Genomic DNA, 25,055 nt, shown 5'->3' with positions numbered 1-25,055 from the left:
ATGGTGATATTCAAATTTGTTAATGTATTCTCTTCAAAGGGAAGGGATTGTTGTGGATCCCTGAAAAGATTTCCAGAGATACTCAGGGATCCGGGGAATACAGCCAGAGAAACACTGCAACTTCTGTAAAAATGTCTTTTAATTTTAAATTAATGCAAAGTTACTCTTTTTTTCCCCCCATTTATTTTTTTACTTATTTATTTGTCAGAGAGAGTGAGCACAGGCAGACAGAGTGGCAGGCAGAGGCAGAGGGAGAAGCAGGCTCCCTGCTGAGCAAGGAGCCCGATGTGGGACTAGATCTCAGGACGCTGGGATCATGACCTGAACAAAGGCAGCTGCTCAACCAACTGAGCCACCCAGGCATCCCCAAAGTTACTCTTAATACCAGTAATCAAGACAATGTATTAAACAACTTCTTGAAAAACTAATGTACATTCTGCCTTAGCCTCCCTTTTGCCTTTCCCTTTGCAACCACTAAAAATACATTTGCAAAGTACGGCATCAAAATTAAAAACCTTTGTACTGCAAATGGTACCATCAAGAAAGTGAAGAGAAAACCCACAAAATGGGAGAAAATATCTGTAAATCATGTATCTGATAAGGGACTTATATCCAGAATATAATAAAGTATTTTTATAACTCAACAGTTAAAAGAACCAAATTTGAAAAATGGGCAAAGGATCTGAGTAGACAGTTCCCCAAAGACCTGCATATGGTTAATAAGCACAGAAAAAGATGCTCAACATCTTTCGGATACAGGAAAATGCAAATCAAAAGCACAGTGAGATAGATGCCATTTCACACCTGCTAGGATGGCTACAAGCAAAAAGATAATAATTCATAGCTGCGTTGTGGAGCGCTGGAAACCTCACATGTCACTAGAGAAAAAGCAGTTTGGAAGTTCCTCAAAATGTTAAATACAGAGTTGCCATGTAAACCAGCAATTCCAGTCCTAAGTATACATCCAAGAGAAATGAAAATAGAATTCCATGCAAAAACTTGTACATGAATGCCCAGAGCAGCATTATTCATAACAGCCAAAGTGAAAGCCACTGGTCAATGGAGAAATAAAATGTGACACATTCATATAATGGAATAATATTCAGTAATTAACAGGAAAGAACTACAGATACATGCTGTGACATGGCTGAGCCTCAAAACCCCATGCTAAGTGAAAGAAGTCAAATGCAAAACCCCTAGGTTATAGGATTCCATGTGGCTAAAAGGTCCAGAATGGGCAAATCCATAAGGACAGAACGAAGACTGCTTACAGCTAGTGGGTGGCGGTGGGAGGAGACCGCTAAGTATGGAGTTTCTTTTAGGTGGAATGAAAATGCTCTAAAATTGAGTTGTGCTGATGGTACAACCCTGTGACTATGCTAAATAACAGTGAATTATATACTTTAGTTAATGAATTTATTCATTTTTACTGAAGTAGAGTTGGCACACAATGAATCAGATTTTTAAGTGATTATACATTATGTGAATTATATAAAGCTGTTTTTTTAAAGAATATAGCCACAGACTGCCCCTCCCCCTCTGCCCCATAAACACCACAAAGGCCAGTTTAAAAAACACCCTCACCATGACAGCACATACACAAGGCCCCTGCCTGCCCCTCCAACCTCACTTCACGCTTGTCTCCTATGTGTGCCCTAGGCCTGCCATATTCTCCAAATAAATCATGTTTTTTGTACTTTGTGTCTTTAACTGTGACATTTCCCCTGTCAGGAATCATGGTCCCCCTTCCTTCTACCTAGCAAATTTTAGGATTCCGTCTAAAAGTCAATTTCCGGGGCGCCTGGGTGGCTCAATGGGTTAAAGCCTCTGCCTTCAGCTCAGGTCATGATCCCAGGGTCTGGGATCGAGTCCTTGGGCTCGCTTCCCTTCCTCTCTCTCTGCCTGCCTCTCTGCCTCCTTGTGATCTCTGTCTGTAAAATAAATAAATAAAATCTTTTAAAAAATAAATAAATAAATAAAATTATAAAAGTCAATTTCCCCTGGAAAGCCTTCCCTGAACGCTTCTCCTTTCCCACAGAGATGGCTGCTCCCCTCTCTACTCCCAAAACATCTTGTTCAAGGAATGGGAGACACTCTGCACTCCATAGCAATTAGAGGTCTATCATCTCTCCCCAGTTTAATTGCCCTTGACCATGTCGTATCTGTATCTCTGATGCTCGGCAGGGGAACACACAATAGATGTTCAGTGTCTGTTAAATAAATCAGTGTATAAAAGCTAATGGGAAGGTTTTTTTGAAGTTGCTTAATCCCCCTCCACCACGCCAAGTGTTAGGAGGGAAGGAATGGCTGGAAAATGGTTTATGGAAGAAAGACAGAGACAAAAAAAATTGGAGACAGTTACCTGTGTGTATTCTCACGTGATTTTTATAATTGGTTGCACTGGCAAATGCCCTCCCACATCCTGGTTCTGTGCAGTAATACGGTCTTTCTCCTGTATGTGTCCTAATGTGCACTTTTCTGATATTTGATGTTGTAAAAGACCGACCGCAGCCTTCAAAAGGACATTTAAAAGGCCTTTCACCTGAAAACACAAAAAAGAATAAATTACATGGTGCAAAAATACATAGAAAATTGAAATGTCTTTTTTTTTTTTTAAAGCTTTTATTTATTTGAGAGAGAGAGAATGAGAGAGAGAGTATAAGCAGGGGTAGGGGTAGAGGGACAGGGAGAAACAGACTCCCCACTGAGCAGAGAGCTTGATGTGGGTCTCGGTCCCAGGACTCTGGGATCACAACCTGAACTGAAGGCAGATGCTTAACCAACTGAGCCACCCAGGCACTCCAAAAATTAAAATGTCTTATCCTTCAATTCTGCCTAGGATTATACTCAAGACTCTAGTCTTCCGGTACAGGGCTTCCCTTTCAGGGTTTTTTCCTTTTTTTCCCTGTAAATAGTATCTTCAACTCCAAATTTAATTTTTTTTTTTTTTTAAGATTTTACTTATTTGACAGAGAGAAAGATCACAAGTAGGCAGAGAGGCAGGCAGAGAGGGAGGAGGAAGCAGGCTCCTTGCTGAGCAGAGAGCCCGATGTGGGGCTCGATCCCAGGTCCCTGAGATCATGACCTGAGCCGAAGGCAGAGACTTAACCCACTGAGCCACCCAGGTGCCCCCAAATTTAAATTTCTATAGGAAACCTGAATATTGTTCAAAACTTGTCACTGATTGCATGACTTCCCAAGATGGAGTCATCCAGATGGGCATATTAAGAAAATGAGCTAAGAAAAGTAGAGAGAAAAAATCAGAAAGAAATACAAAAGAAAAATAGAGTCAAGAATAAGAATTATAGGGAAACCTGGGGGGCTCAGTTGGTTAAGCGTCTGCCTTTGGCTCAGGTCATGATCCGAAGGTCCTGGGATCAAGCCCCACATTGGGCTCCTTGCTCAGCGGGGATCCTGCTTCTCCCTCTCCCTCTGCATGCTGCTCTCCCTGCTTGCATGAGTGCTCTTGCTCTTTCTCTCTTGCTCTTTCTCTGACAAATAAATAAATAAAATTATTTTAAAAATTTTTTTTAAAGAGTAAGAATAATATTTGAACAATAAAAAATAAAAATAAATTAAAAAATCAATTAACTAGAAAAAAATATCTGAACTCTAGAATCCCCCAAAAGCTTATATCCTAATTCAATTTATAATATTTTTAAAAAATTTTTGTTTTTCTAAAAATCTAGTAGTGTCTAGCATATAATACATATCAATATATTTGCTGAATATATTATTATGCTCATAATCTACGCTTATGAAAAAGTCTATTCTGCCAATTACATTCCTTTTCTTCATACTTGTTTTATACAACCTCAGAACTTAAAGGGCCTTTAAACTGTTAGGCAGGAAGCAGTCTTTGGTTTTGATTCCCATGTGCCCTATTTAGAATAAGCTCAAATTCAGCAAACAACTTTTGTGGTTAAAAAAAATAATCTGTGTGTGTATAGATAAACAAATATTTACCTATATATAAAAGTTGGTTATTTTATTTTGGCCAAGTGAAATTATGATTTACCTGCTGGTAAAAATCATTCCAAAATATTTGTACCTCAAGTATGAAATCATTTAAAAAGGAGCAGGAACCTCTGATCCTTTCTTTAGAGAAAGTTTTTTTTCCCCCCTCAATATATTAACCTAAGGAAAAGAGTCTGTCTTGGGTAAGTTCCTTCTCTCTGGCTCTAGATGACCTTAACATTTTCCCAGCTCTGACATGCTGTGATAAGGAATCTAGCATTCCAGTAATTCCCATGGTGTTATATACACTACTCCTCTGACCTGTAGCACCTTGCTTTGTTTTTGCTGAAATCATTTGTGTTTGTAATAGACATCCCTGAAGCCCGCTTACTCAATCCAACATCTTACCAATGAAAATACTCACAATTTAAAAACTGATGCATGACTATATGGTTTGCTAAGTGAGTACTATCAAAGGAATCACAATCCCAATGTTTTGACCAAATATTAATGGAACTAGATTGTGTTTTTATGTAACTTTTAAATAACAGGTTGGCATTATACAGCAAATCCAAATAGAATTTGCAGGAATTTGGAAACACTTGCATCTGATAACAATGAATAAAAAAATAACTACATGAATAAAATAGAAGCAGAGATCTATAGCTTTGTTCCTGAACACTGTAAAGCAAAGCATATCTGGGATCATATATGAATTATAAGCTAAATTTTAATGACTAGCAAGTCCTCAATGGAAATTTGCTGAACTATTTTAGAATACTTAGAAGTATCTGGGGACAAAGTTATCAGACTATGTGGTAAAATTTTAAACTAAATTATTAAGCTATAAATCAGCTTAATCAATAGTTTGTAACAGCATCTCTTATCAACAGTTTCTGAGATTCCTCCAGCTCTCATCCAAAGCAAATAATTACCTTTATAATCGGTATTCCAATTCCACAAATAATTAAGAACAAGAAAGAGAGGGGAGGGGAGATAAAAACAAAGTACCCTTTAGGAAAAGAAGAGGAGGAAATTAAAGGAGGTGAGAGATGATCACAAGGAAGTAATAAGCCTTTCTTTCTGTAGGGCAGTTAGGAGTTCATTTTCTTTAGCAGCAACTTAACACAGGAGAAGCAATGCTGAATTGAGAAGGAACTGGGTGCCTTAGGTTCTAGTCTGAGCTGGGCTACTAAGTAGATGAGCAATCCTCGGTAAATAAGCCTATTGCTCAGATAATACCTACAAACTGTATCTATGACTATAGTCTATTGACTATGACTATAATACCTACAAAGTGTATCTATGTTGTTCATCCTTTTTGGGACATGGACCCCTTTGAGAATCTAACAAAATTATGGGCCTTCATCCTGGAAAGATACAAACAGCAAGGAGTTTAAGAGAAACCCTTGAAGCTAACTCTGAAATTTCCAGAGACTCCTTCCCCAAGTCCCCTCCCTGCAGATTAAGAATTCCTGGCCTCGGGGTGCCTGGGTGGCTCAGTTGGTTGAGCTTGAGCACCTGCCTTGGGCTGGGGTCATGATCCCAGAGTCCTGGAATGGGCCCCCGGCATCCAGCTCCCTGCTCGGCAGGAGGTCTGCTTGTCCCTCTCCCACTCCTCCCGCTTATGTTCCCTCTCTTGCTGTCTCTTTATCAAATAAATAAATAATATCTTTAAAAAAAATTTTTCTTAAGAATCCCTGGCCTAAGGGTGCCTGGGTGGCTCAGTCAGTTAAGCTTCTGACTTCAGTTTGGGTCCTGATCTTGGAGTCCTGGGATTAAGCCCCACATCGGGCTCTGCACTCAGAGGGGAGTCTGCTTAGTTTGCTTGTCCCTCATTCTCTCCCTCTGCCCCTCCCTGCAGCTCATGGGCACACATGTTCTCTCTCTCTCTCACATACATGAATAAAAAAAAAAAAAAAAAAAAAATTCCTGGCCTTAAATCAATCAGTCAAATCCCGGCCTACATATGGTATTTCTTCATACCAGTACCTGTATGAGTTCTGATATGTTTCTGTAGATCTCCTGAAGTTTTGAAAGACTTAGTACAATTATCTTCTGAACACCGATATGGCTTTTCTCCTGTATGAGTTCTGACATGACTTTTTAATCCATAACCTTTAAGAAAAATATAAAAAAAAATTCATTATTTGAGATCCCTCTAAGCATGCCAACTGAGATTAAACAATTGAAAAATATGATATAATACTGGCAAACACAACAGAGCAGCTATCAATAATCGACAAGAATATGACAGCTAAGGGTCATCATGCTGGAAATTCCATAGTTTCAACTCTGTCTAGAAGAGGTTGTATGTGTTTCTTTTTTTAAAGTGCCCAAATCTTATTAGATGTTCACAACTCCTACCCCAAAAGCTTGAGGTGGTATTGAGATTAAATGAGGAATAGGGTGGAAGTCAGGAGGCCTGGTCCCAGTGCTGGCCCTGCTGGATGTCTCCCCAGGCAGGCCCCAACCCCTGCTAAGTCCCTGTTGCCCATGGTTCCCTCAGGTCTGTCCTAATGTTAAATTCTGTGTCTGCTTCTAATGCTTGGCTTTTATTTTTCTGCTAAAAGAAAGCAGAGTATGGAGTGAAACACCACCGTAGGCAGAGGTAGGCCTGAGGAGAAAAATGGAAGCAGAAAGAGAAAGAGAGAGAATAGAGCAAGCAGGACAGGAGAAAGTTAAAGGAGAGACCGAAACCCTGGTTATTGAGCATCTACTAATTCAGACAAAGGCAAGCGGTCAATTCCTGCTCCTGGCCAGTCCCTGCCCCTGGCCAGTCCCTGCTTGCCCCCTAAGTGGAACTATGAAATGAAGAAAATTAATGTTTTTACCTGTTGCAAATGCCTTCCCACAGCCTAGATGCTCACACTGATAAGGCCGGTCTCCCGTGTGTGATCGCTCATGGACCTGTCATTAAAATGCAGGCATGAGTCTATTTTCTTCAGGCATCCCTCAGGTAGATGGTCTCAAGAGAGACCTATTTATTCCCCCCCCCTTGAATTACAGTTGACCTTTGAACCACTTGAGGTTAGGAGTGCTGACTCCTGCCTCTATGCAGTCGAAAATCTGTGTATAACTTCCTGACCCCCCAAAAATGTAAACTACTAATAGCCTACTGATGAACAGAACAGAACCGTTACCAAGAACATAAAGCATAATGAAAGTTTATCATGTTATCACATTATTTCCCATACTATATTCTTCCCAAACAGGAAGCCACAGAAAAGAAAATGTTATTAAAATACATTTACAGTACTATACCGTATTTGAAAAAATTCACATGTAAGAGGACTGCACAGTTCAAACCTGTGTTGTTCGAGGCTGAACTTCAGTCCGTTATTTGTATGTGCTTTTTTTTTTTAAAAACAAAAGACAGCTTTTCTCAAAAATTATAGCCCACCAATTCTCGATACAAACCTAAATCCTGTATGTTAAGAAGTACTTATTTTAATTACAGAACAGAAGTACTGGAGGTGGTCAGAGGTGTCCGTATGGAACACAGACATGGTGAGTGCTAGGAGCAGACCACAGGGAAGCTACACAACGTAAGGTTAAGAGCGTGGAGGCTGCTGCGAGAGGGGCCCTGCCCCGAGGCAAGGCTTCACCATGGACGAGTGGGATGGCGTGGACTAGTGGGATGGCCATGGCAGGTGCCTTCTCTAAGCCTCTACTCCTCTCTGTAAAGCCAAGACATAACCGTATCTACTGGAGAGGGCTGCCGTGGCAAATGAACAATCACGACAGTGGCCAACATTTACTGAATCTCTACCACGCCATTTTTTTCGCTATTTTACATATATAAAATCTACCTATTTATTTCTCATAACCGCTCTGTGAGGGAGATGCTTTTACCATAAGGAAATGAGGCCCCAAGACACCAAGTAACAACATGTCAAAGTTACACACCAATGAGTAATGGGGACTGCTATTCTAAACAGGCTAAGTGACCGCCTCCCGACACATTGTAAGTTATTCAGTGAGTGTTAGCTACTGAATCGTGGTATGTTGTGTGTAGCCCATGTGCCCCATATATTTGAAAGACAGGGCACATGAACAGCAACTTCTGCTAGATTTCAGCAAATCACTGATAACAGAATTACACCACCAGCTCTCCTAAACTTACATAAATTTCACATCTGACAAAAATATATTCAAATACACAGAGTATCTACCATGTGCCAGGTAGAACGACAGACATTAGGGAGACAGAAAGGAACAGCTCAAGCTCTTGGAGAGTTGACAGTTTCTAAAATCTGCATAGGGTTTTGCATGGCCTGTTCGAGTGTGAGCGTGTGTCTTTATCCTGGTAAGTGAGGGAAAATAACGGCTTTTAATGCTATCAACATACGGTGTTGGCATTTAATGTCCTCATTATTGTCCTACCCAGATAGAGCATTTCCTTTAAACATACCTTAAGGTGATGAGCTGTTGTATACAATTTCCCACATCCATCATATTCACAGCGAAATGCCTTCTCTCCACTCTGCTGGGATTTAGCAGTTACTCTTGTCGCATGTCCTTGTAAGACAATCTAGATGAAACAAAAAGTACGGTTTATTCATACAGAAATAAGGTAGATGAAATTACTATGTGCAGAATAAAAAAGATAAAAAACTGTAATGTGGGTTTCCAGATTCAGATTATTATTTTATAAAGATTCTGTCATGTTGAACCAGTTAGATTATTTCTGTTCCAGAGCTAAAGTCAGCAGCTAGGGAAGAAGTCAAAAGATGAGCTCCACGAGGGGGCAGAGCTAGAGCTCACAGATCTATTCCCGTTCTAGAGAATTCTACCCAGGAAGCATCACCATTGTATGCAAGTATTCCATGACAGGCTCAAGGAATATATGTTCTAAAAACAACGTAAAGAGCATTTTCAACTTCAAGAGCCTTTCAAAGCACTGAAAAACGAGGGGTTTATGTTGCTGTTACCGTCACCTGCAGGAGACAGTACAGTGCATCTGATCCTAGTCTATACTTATATTCAGGAGATTTTTCTGGGACTCAACACCACAAGACTTCAAACAATTTTCCTGATTTCAGAAGTTTTTAAAGATGACCACCTATTTTAGAAATTAAGATACCATAAAAATGGAAGAACAACTTTCTACTCTTTGGTCCCTGGGGTGACAGAGCTGTAGGTTAGGGTGCCTTGTTTCACAGTGAAATTTAAAGGCTGAAAATGAGAAGTGAGGCAAGCAGTCCAGACAGAAGTAGAGTATGACAGAAAATATGGAAGTGTGCCTGGAAGAAATAGAAACTTAGTATGAGAGGATTAGGTCTATATGGCAGTTGAGTAACATGAAAAAGAAGGGGAAGCTGAAGATCACATTTGGGAAGAGCTTTAGAAGCCATTCTTCTTCTTCTTCTTTTTTTTTTTAAGATTTTATTTATTCATTTTGTCAGAGAGGGAGAGCACAAGCAGGGAGTGCGGCAGGCAGAGGGAGAAGCAGGCTCCCTGCTGATCAAGAAGCCCAATGTGTGACTTGATCACAGGACTGTGGGATCATGGCTTGAGCCAAAGGCAGACACCCAACAGACTGAGCCACCCAGGTGTCCCCAGAAGCCATTCTGAAGAGTAAACTTAGATAATGAATGCAAAGGCAGGTATTAACTTTTTTTTTTTAAGTTTATTTATTTATTTAACCAAGTCCTACACCCAATATGGGGCTTGAACTCACAACTCCAAGATCAAGAGTCACATGCTCTTCTGGGGCCCCAACATTTTTAAAGTAAGGGACTGACTGAGATCAGTTCTGTGTTTTATAAAGAGAACTCTGGTAATGGCATGCAACAGTGAAAGACAAAAGACGCAAGGAAACTAAAGTCTGGGTAATCATGAATATGCAGGGAAGAAGTGGTGAAATCCAGCCTAGGACAATGACCAAGGAATAGAAAGCAATAGATGATTCTGCAGATATTTTAAGGATGAAAGTGGACAGAGTCCAAATTTCAAAAGCTAAATGAAGAGGCAGGGCTGTATTGGTTATTTCAGTATAGGATAGACATAGTCTTTGTCGAAAGAAAAGCCTGATGTATTATTGTAAGGGAAATGTCTCAAGGGCAATAGAGAAGCTAATACCAGTGAAATGCTAATCAGCCTCTAGAACCATCTACAGAAAATGACTTCATTACTACCTTGCTTAATGTATGTTCTGGGAATTAAGAGAGAACCTCAGCTCTGCCATAAATTCACTGTGTGACCTTCTCCAAGTCAGTAGGGCTTGCTTGTCTGTATAAAGAACACACTGTCCTAAATCAGTGATTTTTTTTCTTTTTTAAACTTTCTTTAAGGAGTTAAATTCCTTTGCTAGATGAGATCTTACATAGCATTCTGCTGCGTAAAACAGATAAAAGCATTCCTGCCTCTGCTGGCCCAGGCAGGTGTGGGTGGCTCAAAGCTCTGCTAGTCCTGGAGGGACGGCAAAGAAACCCTAGGACCAGCCCCCACCGAAAAATGGTGGTTTTCAAACTCTGATAGGTAGGAGAAGATAATGCTAATTCCTTTCTAGCTTTAACATTCCTGGGTTCTGAGGATGTGCAAATCCCACTGGTAAATAAAGGGCGGAGCCCAAGACTGAATTCCAAAGTGACTTCAATACTAAAGAGGTTCACTGCCCTTCCCTGAGGGGTTGCACTTCTGTGCTGCGTGGTGGGGGGTGCTTTGCCTGTGTGCTGCCTTGCTGGTCCTCCGTGACTATCCAATGAATTAACTATTTCCTGTGATTTACAAATAAGAAAAACGAGGCTCAGGGTAGTTAAGTAATGTCACTTGCCCAAGGTCAAAGGCTGGGAAGTAGGACTTGAAGCAGATGAGCTCCAGAGTTCACGCTAGTGAGCCACCGGGCTTCAGGCTGCAGCAGCTCAGAGGTAACTGAATGGCAGAGCTTCTGTGGCTGCAGTGACTGAGCTGACAGGGCTGTGGAAAACTGGTGCTTTTACTGCCTAGCTCAGTGCTTGAAATTCCATTTACTGTAAAGGTCTGATACACACGGAAAATAGGACTTTTGTTATCTGACTTATGTAAATCTGTATTTATTAGGATGTCAATAATTTATACGCTTGGGAAAGGATAAAATTCAAGCAACCTGAAGAATTTTCAAAAGTATGTTCTCTTTCAAGAGAGGAATTAATCGAAGAAGAAGTGTGGCAACAGAGGGACCTTTAGGGAACAGGGGACACATAAGAACTGCCAGGAAGATTTAAGAAAACAAAGGTGTGCCTGGCTGACTCAGTCGGTAGAGCATGTGAGTCTTGATCTCAGGGTCATGAGTTTGAGTCCCACACTGGGTGTAGAGCCTACTTAAAGAAACAAACAAAAATCCTTCATAGCCATTCTAACTATGGTTATTATTGGGTAGCGGTCCTTCACTTTTTATTTTTATCTCTCTGTACCACTTGGATTTTTTTTTTTTTTTTTTGACTTAGAGAGATACAGTGAGAGAGGGAACATAAGCAGGGGAAGTGGGAGAGGGAGAAGCAGGCTCTCCGCCGAGCAGGGAGCCCGACAAGGGGCTCAATCCTTGGACCTTGGGATCATGACCTGAGCGGAAGGCAGACGCCCAACTGACTAAGCCACCTAGGTGCTCCCCATTTGGATTTTTTTTAAGGGTACAATGAGATAAGGTTTTTTTTTAATCTAATTTTTTTTACTTGAGTATAGTTGACACACAATGATGTATTAGCTATGGGTATAGAGCATAGTGGTTCAATGTCTCTATGTGACATGCCACCCTTACAACAATATAGCTACTGCCTGTCATCATGCAACACTGACTAGTTTCCCTGTGCTGCGCTTTTTATTCCCTCAATGTAGTCATTCCATGGTTGGAAGCCTGTATCTCCCTCTCCCCTTCACCCATTTTGCCCATCCCCCCCACACTCCTTCTCTTCTGGCAGCTATCGTTTTATTCTCTGAATTTAGAGGTCTGATTCTGCTTTTTTCTTAATTTATTTGTCTTGTTTTTTTAGATTCCACACATAAATGAGACCATATGGTATTTGTCTTTCTCCTACTTATTTCATCTGGCATACCCTCTAGGTCCATCTAAGTTGTCACAAATGCAAGATCTCATTTTTTTCATTTTATGCTGCAAAATATTCCATTTTATATATACCATAATTTCTTTTATTCATCAGTCAATATACACTTGGGCTGCTTCCATATCTTCACTATTGTATGTAATGCTGTAATAAAAATAGGAGTGCATATATCTTTTTGAATTAGTATTTTCAGGTCCTCTGCCCATTTTAATCCAATTATTTGTTTTTTTGGTGTTGAATTGTTTAAGTTTTTTTTCTCTCTCTCTTTTTTAAAGATTTTATTTATTTATTTGACAGAGATCACAAGTAAGCCAAGACGCAGGCAGAGGGAGAAAAGGGAAGCAGGTTCCCCACTGAGCAGAGAGCCTGATGCAGGACTCGATCCCAGGACGCTGAGATCATAACCTGAGCTGAAGGCAGCGGCTTAACCCACTGAGCCACCCAGGCGCCCAAACTGTTTAAGTTTTTTTTAATATATAACTTGGATAATAACCCCTTATTGAATATATCATTTGCAAATATCTTCTCCCATTCAGTAGGCTGTTTTGTTTTATTGATGGTTTCCTTTACTGTGCAAAAGCTTTTTATATTAACATAGTCCCAATACTTAATTTTTGCTTTTGCTTCCCTTGCCTTAGGAGATCTGGCTGCAAAAAATGTTGCCATAGCCAATGTCAAGAAAAATTACTGCCTTTGTTCTTCTTTAAGAGTTTTATGGTTTCGGGGTGCCTGGGTGGCTCAGTGGATTAAGCCGCTGCCTTCGGCTCAGGTCATGATCTCGGGGTCCTGGGATCGAGTCCCGCATCGGGCTCTCTGCTCAGTGGAGAGCCTGCTTCCCCCTCTCTCTCTGCCTGCCTCTCTGCCTACTTGTGATCTCTCTCTGTCAAATAAATAAATAAAATCTTTAAAAAAAAAAAAAAGAGTTTTATGGTTTCAGGTCTCACATTTAGGTTTTTTTTTTTTTTAAGATTTTATTTATTTATTTGACAGAGAGAGGGAAAGAGATCACAAGTAGGCAGAGAGGCAGACAGAGATAGAGAGGGAAGCAGGCTCCCTGCTGAGCAGAGAGAGCCTGATGCAGGGCTGGATCCCAGGACTCTGAGATCATGACCTGAGCCAAAGGCAGAGGCTTAACCCACTGAGCCACCCAGGCGCCCCTCACATTTAGGGCTTTAATCCATTTTGAGTTTATTTTTGTATATGGTATAAGAAAGTGGTCCAGCCACAGCAGTCAGACAAGCAAAGAAATAAAAGGCATCTATATTAGGAAGAAAGAAGTTCAACTGTTACTACTTGTAGATGACATGATACTATATATAGAAAACCCTGAAGATTCCACCAAAAAAACTATTAGAATAAATTAATTCAGTAAAGTAGCAGGATATAAAATTAAAACACAGAAATCAGTTGTATTTCTATACTCTAATAATAAAACAGCAAAAAGAGAAGTTAAGAAAACCGGTACAGGCGCCTGGGTGGCTCAGTGGGTTAAGCCGCTGCCTTCGGCTCAGGTCATGATCTCAGGGTCCTGGGATCGAGTCCCACATCGGGCTCTCTGCTCAGCAGGGAGCCTGTTTCCTCCTCTCTCTCTGCCTGCCTCTCTGCCTACTTGTGATCTCTCTCTGTCAAATAAATAAATAAAATCTTAAAAAAAAAAAAAAAAGAAAGAAAGAAAAGAAAACCAGTACATTCCCATTGTACCAAGAAGAATAGCATACCTAGGAATAAACTTAACCAAGAAGATGAAGACCTGTACTCTGAAAATTATAAAACACTGATGAGAGAAATGGAAGATAAGACAACAAATGGATTTTCTAAAAGTAAACACGCTGATCTTTAAAAAAAAAAAAAAAGTATGCAGTAGCTACCTACACAGTAAGGTAATTGGTCATTTTGGTTTTTGCCAATGTACTTCTTTGAAATAATTTAAAAAAAAAAACCTACTAAACGTATTTTTTGAAAAAATCCTGGGTTCTATCTCAGACCTACTGATCAAATCTCTGGAAAATGATTTTAGTCATGGGGTTTTTTGTTTCTTTGTTTGTTAAGATTTATTTATTTATTTTAACAAAAGAGGGAAAGTGTGAGTGGGGGGTTGGGGCAGAGGGAGGGGAAGCAGACTCCCCACTGAGTGGGGAGCCCAACTCGGGGCTCAATCCCATGACCCTCAGATCATAACCTGAGCCAAAACCAAGAGACGGAGTCTTAACCGACAGAGCCACATGACCCAGTCAGGGGTTATTTTTAAAAGTTCTGTAACTCAATCTCATGTTTGCCCCTGATTCATAACCACTGATCAAATACCTTCCTTTTAGAGATGAAAAGAAAAGGCTTAGGAAAGCAAGGTTTGTTTACTCAAGATCACATAGCTAGATAAAAGTACAGAATATATGCATAGAATAGGATCTACACTAAAACTGCCTATATATACAGGCAGGTTTGGGGGGAATCACCCAACCCATGTTCTGGGAGATCTGCCACACCACCCACAGAGCCTGATAATCAGAACAGATGGTATATATAAGGCTGACCAGTAACCTATGCCTTACACGGCTCAACTTAAAAATCAAGCTAAGTCCAACTTTCCTTCCCTGGAATATGACCTGAGAAATAAAGGAAAATGTTGAGTTAGTTGTAGGTGGTAAACCTAAAAAAGAATGGCTGTGATGAGCCATATGCAAATACAATGAAAACAGGACACCTGTCTGCATAGAAAGCAGAAATGCCATGGAAGAGGGGAGGAGGAAGAAAAAGGAGTGAGATCAACCTCCAGTCCTGACTTCTTTGCAATTCTGGCTCCTGTGAAGTCTGGCTATCCATCAGTTCATGCTCTTGGCTTCTTATAAGCTCTGCTGTAGGCTTACAAGATCTCTTTTTTCCTGAGCTGGCTTCATTGGCTTTCTGTACTTTCTATTAGATTAAAAGTAATGTCTGATTAAATCAGATATGATCTGATTAAATATCTATCTGATTAATATCTATCTGATTAAAAGTACCAAGCCAAAACACTTTGATCTCCAATACTTAGAATTAGTTTCAAATGAAGTTAAAATAAACTAATGGCTACCATGAAAAAAAGCCTTAGTATTCTAGTATTCTTAGTATTCATGTTGTAAAGCATGAACAATGTCATATAATACTTACATAGTTAAAAATAATGTTCTCATGTGTTACCTAAAATGTCAACCAAATGAAAATTTCATTTGGTTTTCATAACCTCATGAGATGGGTAAGGCAAGTTATTCTCATTTACCAGATGAGAAAACTCAGATCCAGAGAAGTCAAATGATTTGTTCAGTCACACAGCTATTATATGGCAGAATAGAAACTACATGGACTTTTTATTACACAGTTGTGCTACTTTAATACCATGCTGTTTTCTACTTAACTAAGGGTGGTACAGCATGAGGGCAATGATAGCAGTCAGAGTCTCCCCCAAATACCTACCCCATTAGCCTTATAGTTCCCACAAATGAACACTTGGGCATTCTTAAATCGAGTACTTTAGACCATGGTTTTCAAAAATTCGGCACTACTGATATTTTGAACAGGATAATTCTTTGTTGTGGGGGCTGTCCCATGCCTTGCAGGACATTTACCCACTACATGCCAGTAATATTCCCCCAACTGTGACAACCAAAATTGTCTCCAGACATTGCTAACTGTCTTCTGGTGGTGGGGGGGAGGGGGGAAGTTCTGCCCAACCCCATGAGCACAGCTGCTTTAGATCCTCTAGGTATTTCTTGTCTTATGAAATCTGGTTTCATGCAAGAGCAACTCAGCAGCACAATTAGTATATTTATGTCATAGATGAAAGAAAGAGTTCTAAACTGTAAGCATCAGAATGAAAAGAAAAAATCTACAGCTGTGAAACAAGACTACTTAGAAAAAAATCTACTGTATTAGCTACAGATCTCTTTATTTAAAGTTCAGCCAGGCATGGAGTTAAAAGTTCTTAAGCATTCTGGCAGAAGTAGGAGTACCAAGAGGAGGTGCTGCTTATTTGCAGTGGTTCTTTTGCGATATTTGACCTTTTAATACTATGTACTGGACGCTCAACGTCAACTATGGTACTAAATTGTATGAAAGGATGGAGGATTCATGAACTTCTGGTCCAGCATTAATGAAGAAAAATAGAAGTCACGGGTGCAAGCCATGTATATAGTTAAAAATGTTCTAGGGGCACTGGCACAGCTAAGTTGGTTAAGCTCCGACTTTCGATCTCAGCTCAGGTCTTGATCTCAGGATTGTGAATTTAGGCCTAGTGTTGGGGCTCCACACTGGGCCTGGACTCTAATTCTAAAAAAATATGTTCTACTAATGATGAATTAGTAACCACATTTAAAATGTAAAAAGAAACAGGTGAAACTAACTTTAGTAATTTTTTTATTTAACTCAATGTCTAAAATATTATTTCAACATATAATCAATATGAGAAATTACTGAGATATTTTACATTCTTTTTCTCATAATAAGTTTTCAAAATCTTATATGTATTTTACACTCACAGCACATCTTAATTCTGAGTGGCCACATTTCAAGTGCTCAACAGCCACCATGTGGCTACCATATCAGATACCTGTAAAGGGAAGGCACAAAAGGCAAAGGAGAAAAAGCTACAGCTACAAAAAATAAATCCTATTCAAATTCCTTCTGTTTCCTTGTCTACTGGCACCAACACCAAATGGTTATATGTCTGCAGTAATAGGGCTTTTTACAACATTTTCCTTTAGCAGTACTGAATTTCTAGTTATGTTTCTGGATTCAGAAATAATTATTAATGATAATAGAACTTTAAAAAAAAAAAAGACTTTATCTGACAGCAAAAGAGAGAGTGAGTGAGTGAGAGAGAGCATGAGCAGGGTGAGAGGCAGAGGGAGAAGCAGACTTCCCTCTGAGCAGGGAGCCTGATGTGGGGCTCCATCCCAGAACCCTGGGATCATGACCCAAGCTGAAGGCAGATGCTTAACTGACTGAACCACCCAAGCGCCCCTGTAATAGACTTTTATGAGAGACTTTTATGGTAACAGTATAATGTTATACAGTCCAGTGGTAAATTCACTCGATTTTTTAAGACCCATTCTATGTTAGTTTATTACACGTGTAGCTACAACTGTCTCTTTAAAAATATTCCATTATTGGAGACGCCTGGGTGGCTCAGTTGGTTAAGCAGCTGCCTTCGACTCAGGTCATGATCCCAGCATCCTGGGATCACGTCCCACATCGGGCTCCTTGCTCGGCAGGGAGCCTGCTTCTCCCTCTGCCTGCCACTCCGTCTGCTTGTGCTCGCTCGCTTGCTCTCCTTCTGACAAATAAATAAATAAAATCTTTAAAAATAAATAAATAAATAAAAATATTTCATTATTTAAAAACTTAATTGTTAGTTACTAATAAGGGACAGACTCCAAGGCACTGATCTACCTCTCTTGAATATATTCATACCTCATTTGCCTTTTAGTAGAACTTGACTCGGTGGATTTGACATACTGCAGTACAAAAAATATTTCTCATTTTATGACTTCAAAGACTTGAAAATTTCACCAACAATCACACAGTATCAAAGCTGATGGGCTTGGTGAATTGCTAACTACTGTTCATACTACCACCCCTTCGTGATACCACTTGAGAAAAGAAACAGAAATGCTGGCTCTTCACCAATGTTCAGAAGTATTACATTTCTGGGGGTGCTTGGGTGGCTCAGTTGGTTAAGCCACTGCCTTTGGCTCGGGTCATGATCCTGGGGTCCTGGGATCGAGCCCCACGTTGGTCTCCCTGCTCTCCGGGAAGCCTGCTTCTCCCTCTCCCACTCACCCAGCTTGTGTTCCCTCTCTCGTCCTGTCTCTCTCTCACAAATAAATAAATAAAATAAAATAAAATAAGTATCACATTTCTACCAGCAATTTCAGTGATTCCTGTCATTTAATCATTTACTATTATTATAAACGTAAAATCTTCTCTGTAACATCTAATAGTATCACTCTGTGGTAAGTGGTGATACTAACGTTCAAGTTAAAATTGTGGCCTGGAAGGAATCACTTTAGAACAGGAGTTAAGTATTACAAAACTGTCAAAGAATGTGAACAACTGCCACGAGGGAACAATTGGCAAACTATTAGAGGTAGCTGCTGAAAAAATAAGGTGCAGCATTAAAGCAAGAATATTTTACAAGGATTATATAACTCCCAAACACCTACCAAACTCCCCACACAAAGAGGTAATTCAAAGCAGAATCCTGAATTATGCCAGTTTGGGATTTTTGACTTGTATATCTCCCAGAATGCATCTGTGACTACTTTGCACTTAGTATAAAACTTTTAGAGACACTGCTGCTGTGGGCTGTTGTTTGGGTAATGGATGCCCAATGACTGGACCCAGGGTGAGCATCTGAATTAAGGATAGCCAACCCGTGGCCATGTGTAGCCCAGGAAGCAGTCTGGTACAAAAAGCATAAATGGCTTTGCCCAGTAGGAACAAGGATGATTAGCAAGGCTGGACCTTCTCTATGGAAGTTGAAAAGGAAAGTGTATGGGGAACCAGGTGGAAGCAAAAGAAACAAAAAGACACAACGAGCAAAGCAGGGAGGGTGCTCCCTGTAAGGGTGCCCACACAGTAATTGTGGGGCCCCAGAGGAAGGATCCATAACCTGCCATGCCAGCCTCCAAAACTGCCTTGGATTCCAGAACATAAACTTCATTGGGATTTCTCGGATACTTCTATTTCTTTAGTGCCACTGTGGATCCATAATAAATCCTGAGACCGGAGGTAGTTCGAGAAAGCTACTGCCTAATATGTACACTCTTTCCCTGGTAAGATCTTCCTATAGAAGTAATAAGTTCTCTACTCTTGCTTTCACTCACAGAAGGGCCTTCAAATGCTAAGGGAAAGAAATTCTTCTGTAAAAAAGTAGCTCTACATACCTGCATTTTTTTCTCTTGTTCATTTTCTCCAATCATCCCAGTACCTGTTACACTTTCACTGCCATCAATGGACACCTAGAAGAATAAAATAAAGCTTTAAAAAGTTTCACCTTTTGGGGCGCCTGGGTGGCTCAGTGGGTTAAACCTCTGCCTTCGGCTCGGGTCATGATCCCAGGGTCCTGGGATTGAGCCCCACATCAGGCTCTCTGCTCAGTGGGGAGCCTGCTTCCCCCACTCTCTCTGCCTGCTGCTCTGCCTAATTGTGATCTCTGTCTGTCAAATAAATAAATAAAATATTTTAAAAAAAAAGTTTCACCCTTTGCCATTTCTTTGGGTGATAAGTACACAGGGATTCATTATCATTTATTTTTGTGTGTGTTTGAAATTTTCTACTATAAAAAGTGGGGAAAAGAAACCTTTTAAATTGTATGAAAGATACATGTTCCATGCAAGGAAAAAACCCAGTATTTTTTATGTAAAACTTCACTGAGACTTTCCTTCACTTTTTCCAATCTCTAATTTCTGCTTCTTAATTCATAAACTGTTCCATCTATACTTTATTATTTATTTTACGGCACTCATCCTTGAATATATCTTTCTGTGACTTATCAGTCCCCATTTCTTTTCTATAAGCTCTTATTCCATTCTTGTTATCTGTACTTAACTATTTTTTCCTACACTTTACTTCTTTTAAGATAAATGCTGATCTCCTTAAGGCTGTCTGATTTTGACTTTGAATTGCTAGTTTCTTCTTCGATAAAGTAGACTTTTTTTTGTTTTATTTTAATGAAAAGTAAAGAAGCTATATCTGGGACGTTCTTGACAGTGTAAAATGCTGTACCTTTGCTGCATACTGTTCCAGAGCACTGATGGTATCGGGGTCAATCGTGGCATCTCCAGTGTGCAGACCTGCCACCGTCCCATCAGCCTGAATTGCCAAGATGGTGTCAGATTGCGGGACCTGCACCGCATGGTGGATGTACGCAGTGGTGCCGTCTTCCAGCTGCACTGCCTGTAAGGCGCTCTGGTCATAACTGTCTGGGGGAGAGGAAGAGAAGGGCATGAAATTATAGGTAGTCTGACAGAGTTACAGATTTAAAGGAAGAAGGGAAGGAACTTTGGCTGAGTAGGTCCATGTGTTTCACATGTGTGCTCTCCTTCAATTCCTCACAACAATTCTGTGAGGTAGGTGTATGTACCACCCTCATTCAGGAAAAGGGAAACTGAGTTCTGGGGGAAGGAAAGTCACTTTCCTTAGAAACCAGAAAATAGAAAAAACTAACATTTAACAGTCAAAATCAGTATGTGGAGGAACCAGGATCTAAACTCATGCCAGGATGACTCCAAAGTCCATGGGCTTTTTTTTCCCCCTTCTAAATAAGCATGTTCAGATATATAGAGCTTTGTAAAATCATAAATCTAGACAATCACAATGAATCTGTGATTAAGTTCCCCTGCCAAAGAAAAAAATTCAGGGTTTACATCTTCTTAACTTTAATTAAATTACTTACAAATTTAAGTATTCCAAATTTAAAAAAATTTCCCCCTTTGATTTCACAACTAAAGTCTTTCTAAAACATGTAATGTCATTCTATAATATATTCTATAAGGTAATAATAGCTCACATTTTTCAAGCCTTTACTAGGTGACAAATAGTATGCTTTACATATGTTTGCACATTTTGTCCTCAAAACTACCCTATGATGTGGATACTTACTGTAACACTCATTTTACCGAGGATGAAACTGAAGCATAGGTTAAATAATTTGAACAAGGCCACACAGCTAAAAGACAGCAGGCCCAGATTTGAACCCAGACAGTCTGGCTTCAGAGCTATGCTCACTACTATGCATTCCACCTCAAACCCCTGGGCCTCCCTACACGAAGTTAAAAAGCGTTAACATTTTTGCCACATTGGCTTCAAATAAACTTAAAATTTTTATTTCATCTTAAAGACCAACATAATAGCAAAGGATCTTGCTTAAAAATTATATTCAATGGGGTGCCTGGGTGGCTCAGTGGGTTAAAGCCTCATGCTCAGGTCATGATCCTAGGGTCCTGGGATCGAGCCCTACATCGAGCTCTCTGCTCAGCAGGAAGCCTGCTTCCTCCTCTCTCTCTGCCTGCCTCTCTGCTTACTTGTGATCTCTCTCTGTCAAATAAATAAATAAAATCTTTAAAAAAAATAGTTATATTCGAGGAGTGCCCGGATGGCTCAGTCAGTTGAGCGTCTGCCTTTGGCTCGGGTCATGACTTCGGAGCCCTGGATTAAGCCCCACATTGGGCTCCCTGCTCAGCCTAAAGCCTGCTTCTCCCTCTCCCCCGCAGCTCATACTCTCTCTTTCAAATAAATAAAATCTTAAAAAATATATATTTAGGAGGGAAAAAATCAATAATTTAAATTTCAAATGTTTAATTTTATATTCAAATAGTAGCCTCTACTTGAAGTCTTTCAGAGACCAGGGGTTTGCCCTTCCAACCTGTTACTGGGCAGCTCAAATGGTCACGAAGTTTTTCCTTAGAATGTGCCCAAATCCACCATCTTGTATTTCGGAAAACAAGTACAAATCTTTTACGTGACAGCATTTCAGCAAATACAGACAAGTCTTACTTTTCTTGCACTCCTCCCTTATTCCTATTTCCAAAGTTAGTTTACCTTTGGAGGTATGGTGAATAAACGCTGTCGTTCCATCTTCTAGTTGCACTGCTTGACCATCCTCTAAACGCAAACTGTCCCCTGCTCAAGAACAATAATTACATTTAGATCCCACGTTTCCTAACGATCGGATAACTCGGCGATAAGAGTCAATAAACCATTAAACACATTATAAAAACCTACACGTGCTTTAGGAGTCCTTGAACACTACAGTATTTTCAGTAAAGCTACTGTAAGTAAGTGTTAGTAAAAAAAAATAGCAGAATACTTGTTTTAGGAATATCTACTAGTAAGTAAGGAGAGTTGAAAAAAGAGGGAGATAAAAGAAAATGAGAGACATGCGGGAGTGAGCTCAAGTGATAGAAATATTCACGTAGGACTACTGTCCATTTATCTCCAGAGTACAGTCCAGTAATTTCTTTTCTGTGATTTTTAAGACAAAGTCTCAATGAAGTCCAAATGGTCTTTAGATCCTCTCTTTGCCACCTACTGATCTCCCCTTTCAAAAGAAGGACTAGAGACCTGAACCAAGTTTACACCAGTAAGAGTTTACACTCCAAGTTTACACCTGGAGGCAGCAAATACCCAAGGATGAGAATCAGGAGCGTAAGTATCAAATACTTACTACTTTTAGGTATGGGTACATGTTGAACGTAGGCAGCAGAACCATCTTCCAGCTGAATGACCTGGCCATCTATGAGTTTTCCATCTGGAGCAAAAGATTTAAGCCAATAAATTAGCCCAAGCAAACATTTTAAACTTTATACAATTTCAAAATGGTATCAACTATAAAAACATACACTACTTAAGATCATGTTCATCTTGATTCTTCCCTCAATGTTCTGAGGCAATTCAAAAACACATCCAGTGATCCTACAGAAAGCAGAAAATCCTCCCTCAGCCATTCTTCCTCCCCTCCAATTTTCAGTTAATTAAGTTCAAGAGGAAGAGTGGCTCATCACGGCAAGCTATGGGAGCTGAATCTCTTTACCTTTCAGAGCCACTTAGAACAGTGACCCTGACTGCAGGGAAGCTGAAACTGAGAAGACTGACAGATTCATCAGTGTATCTGCGGCCAGATGTCCTACTCACTCCTAGGTGCTATTCGTCCCTCAACTATGTATACATGCATTCAGTAGGTTCCCATAAAAACAAGGAGTTGGGGGCGCCTGGGTGGCTCAGTGGGTTAAGCCGCTGCCTTCGGCTCAGGTCGTGATCTCAGGGTCCTGGGATCGAGTCCCGCATCGGGCTCTCTGCTCAGCAGGGAGCCTGCTTCCCCCTCTCTGCCTGCCTCTCTGCCTACTTGTGATCTCTCTCTGTCAAATAAATAAATAAAACCTTTAAAAAAAAAAAAAAAAAAACAAGGAGTTGGGAGCACTGAGCTATTTCTTTGCAAAAGTAAACGCTGATTTACAGATAATGTTATAAAAGCAAAACCAAACGTTTATACTTCCATGTATATTTTGTAAAGACCTTACATGATAACTCGGAAGTAAAAAAGCAAGAGGGGTCTTACTAGAAAGTGGTTGGGGACAACCCCCCATTAATTTTGACACCCCAGAGTATATTCTAAATGTCTCAAAGGTTGTCCCCAAATTATCAAAACACACTTAAGTGAACCTGAAACTACTGAAAATTACCACATGCAATACAGAGGCGTAATGATGGGCCGGGAAGGGGGGCGGGTAGTTGCTAGGCACTCCAACTCTGAGGTTACAAATTGCCGGTATTAATCAATGGGCTGTGTATGTGGCACATACCTTTAGAATTATGTTGTATATAAGCGGTGGAACCATCTGCAAGTGTTACAGCTTGCAAGCTTACACCTTCCATATTCTCTAAATTGTCACCATCTATTATTTAAAAAAAAGTTATTTTCTTTAGATAACTGTCAAAACTACGTGCTAAATTTTTTAAATGAAAATCAGGCATAAGGCAGATTGCTTTAGACTCAAATGGGATTTCTTCTAGCATTTACAAAAAATATTTCCCTGCCCTACTGTACCCAGTGTCCACAGCAGGAGAATCCCATGATCCCGTCAAATGAAACTGCTCACCTGCCACCGTTACTGCCTCTGTCAGGCACAGGGTAACGTGTTGAGCCTCCATTCCTCCTCCAGGAAACTCTGTCATTCCCTGAGAATCTCGATTTATTTGGGCTAACAACATTTTCTACCTTGAGGAAAAATACAAGCACTTGAGAACAAAGAACAATGCAAATAAAACAAAAACGACAAAGAATATTTAGGAACCACAGAAATGTGCTACAGAAATAAACAGTGTTTGAAATAAGCTGAAATTTCACTTAATATGCAGGGTAAGAGTATCCATCCACAGTCCAAAGCATGCTTTCATAATCCATCAGTAAACTATTGAGCACACTGACAACTCTGGCCTATCGGTTTTGTCCTATGTCTAGTTTTCACAACTTTGGGTTTAACATAAGATTCCCACTTATTCCCACAATCCTGTTGCCTCAATCTGCAGAAAGCTGCCCTGCTTCTGGCCACTTCTCACTTCGTCATCACTGCCCTAATTCAAGCCACTGCCACCTTTTGCCCACATAACTGCCACAATACAGCATCCTAACAGGTCTCCCTGCTGGCCCTGTGACCTCCCCACGGTCTCTTACTAACACAACAGTCACTGTGCCCTTTAGAAGGGAAAAGTTAGATCATGTCCCTCTGCTGCTCAAAACCTTCTGATAACTTACCAGAGTAAAGCCAAAAGTCTTCACCCTGGCCGATGAGCCCGATGATCTTGCCCCTCACTTCCTACTGCTTTCCATCTCATTCATTTCATTTCAGCCACACTGGTGTCCTGCCTTTTGCTCAAACATACAGGGTGATGTTGCCTCGCAACCTTTACATTTCATGTTCCTTCTGCCCGAAACGTGCTTTACAGTCTCTTCACTGTTATTCCCTCATTTTCTTCAAGTCTTTGTTTACTGTTGTCACCCCAATGAGAGCTTCCTTGTTCACTTCATTTCAAGCTGCCCTCCCAACCATGATATACCCTAGCCCTCTTCCTTCCTTTATATTTCTACATAGCACTTAATATTTGACATATGACATATATTTAGCTTGTTTCTTTTTGTTTGTTTGTTTTAGAGGGAGAAGGGGTGGGGGTGAAGAGAGGCAGAGGGAGAAGAGGAGAGAGAATCTAGCTCCACACCCAGTGCAGAGGCCAATATGGGGCTCAATCTCATGACTCTAAGATCATAACCCGAGCCAAAATCAAGAGTCAATGTTTGGGACGCCTGGGTGGCTCAGTTGGTTAGGCAGCTGCCTTCGGCTCAGGTCATGATCCCAGCGTCCTGGGATCGAGTCCCACATCGGGCTCCTTGCTTGGTGGGGAGCCTGCTTCTCCCTCTGCCTCTGCCTGCCATTCTGTCTGCCTGTGCTCGCTCTCTCTCCCTCTCTCTCTGACAAATAAATAAATTAAAAAAAAAAAAAAAGAGTCAATGTTTAACTGACTGAG

The 25,055-nt window shown here is 40.4% G+C and overlaps 1 protein-coding gene across 6 annotated transcripts in view; it reads right to left on the bottom strand.

Moving 5' to 3' along the window:
• Nucleotides 1-25,055, bottom strand: part of ZNF143 (zinc finger protein 143) — a 61,663-nt gene that overhangs the window by 21,156 nt on the left and 15,452 nt on the right. For 3 of the 6 annotated variants that reach the window (XM_082683091.1, XM_082683093.1, XM_082683092.1), the window contains exons 2-11: nt 23,633-23,751; nt 23,336-23,428; nt 22,201-22,284; nt 21,576-21,659; nt 19,761-19,957; nt 18,920-18,994; nt 8,372-8,491; nt 6,792-6,867; nt 5,950-6,075; nt 2,363-2,542 (exon numbers count right to left, since the gene is read on the bottom strand). In XM_082683091.1, coding sequence (XP_082539217.1) covers nt 2,363-2,542; nt 5,950-6,075; nt 6,792-6,867; nt 8,372-8,491; nt 18,920-18,994; nt 19,761-19,957; nt 21,576-21,659; nt 22,201-22,284; nt 23,336-23,428; nt 23,633-23,744 — 1,147 coding nt within the window. In that variant the 5' untranslated portion in view covers nt 23,745-23,751. Of the gene's footprint in view, nt 1-2,362; nt 2,543-5,949; nt 6,076-6,791; nt 6,868-8,371; nt 8,492-18,919; nt 18,995-19,760; nt 19,958-21,575; nt 21,660-22,200; nt 22,285-23,335; nt 23,429-23,632; nt 23,752-24,288; nt 24,433-25,055 lie in introns of those variants that run through there. The other 3 variants (XM_082683094.1, XM_082683090.1, XM_082683089.1) reach the window with 3 other exon arrangements.

This window comes from Mustela nivalis, assembly GCF_964662115.1.
Source record: "Mustela nivalis genome assembly, chromosome: 9".
NCBI lineage: Eukaryota > Metazoa > Chordata > Mammalia > Carnivora > Mustelidae > Mustela > Mustela nivalis.
This window is presented reverse-complemented; position numbering and strand designations above follow the sequence as displayed.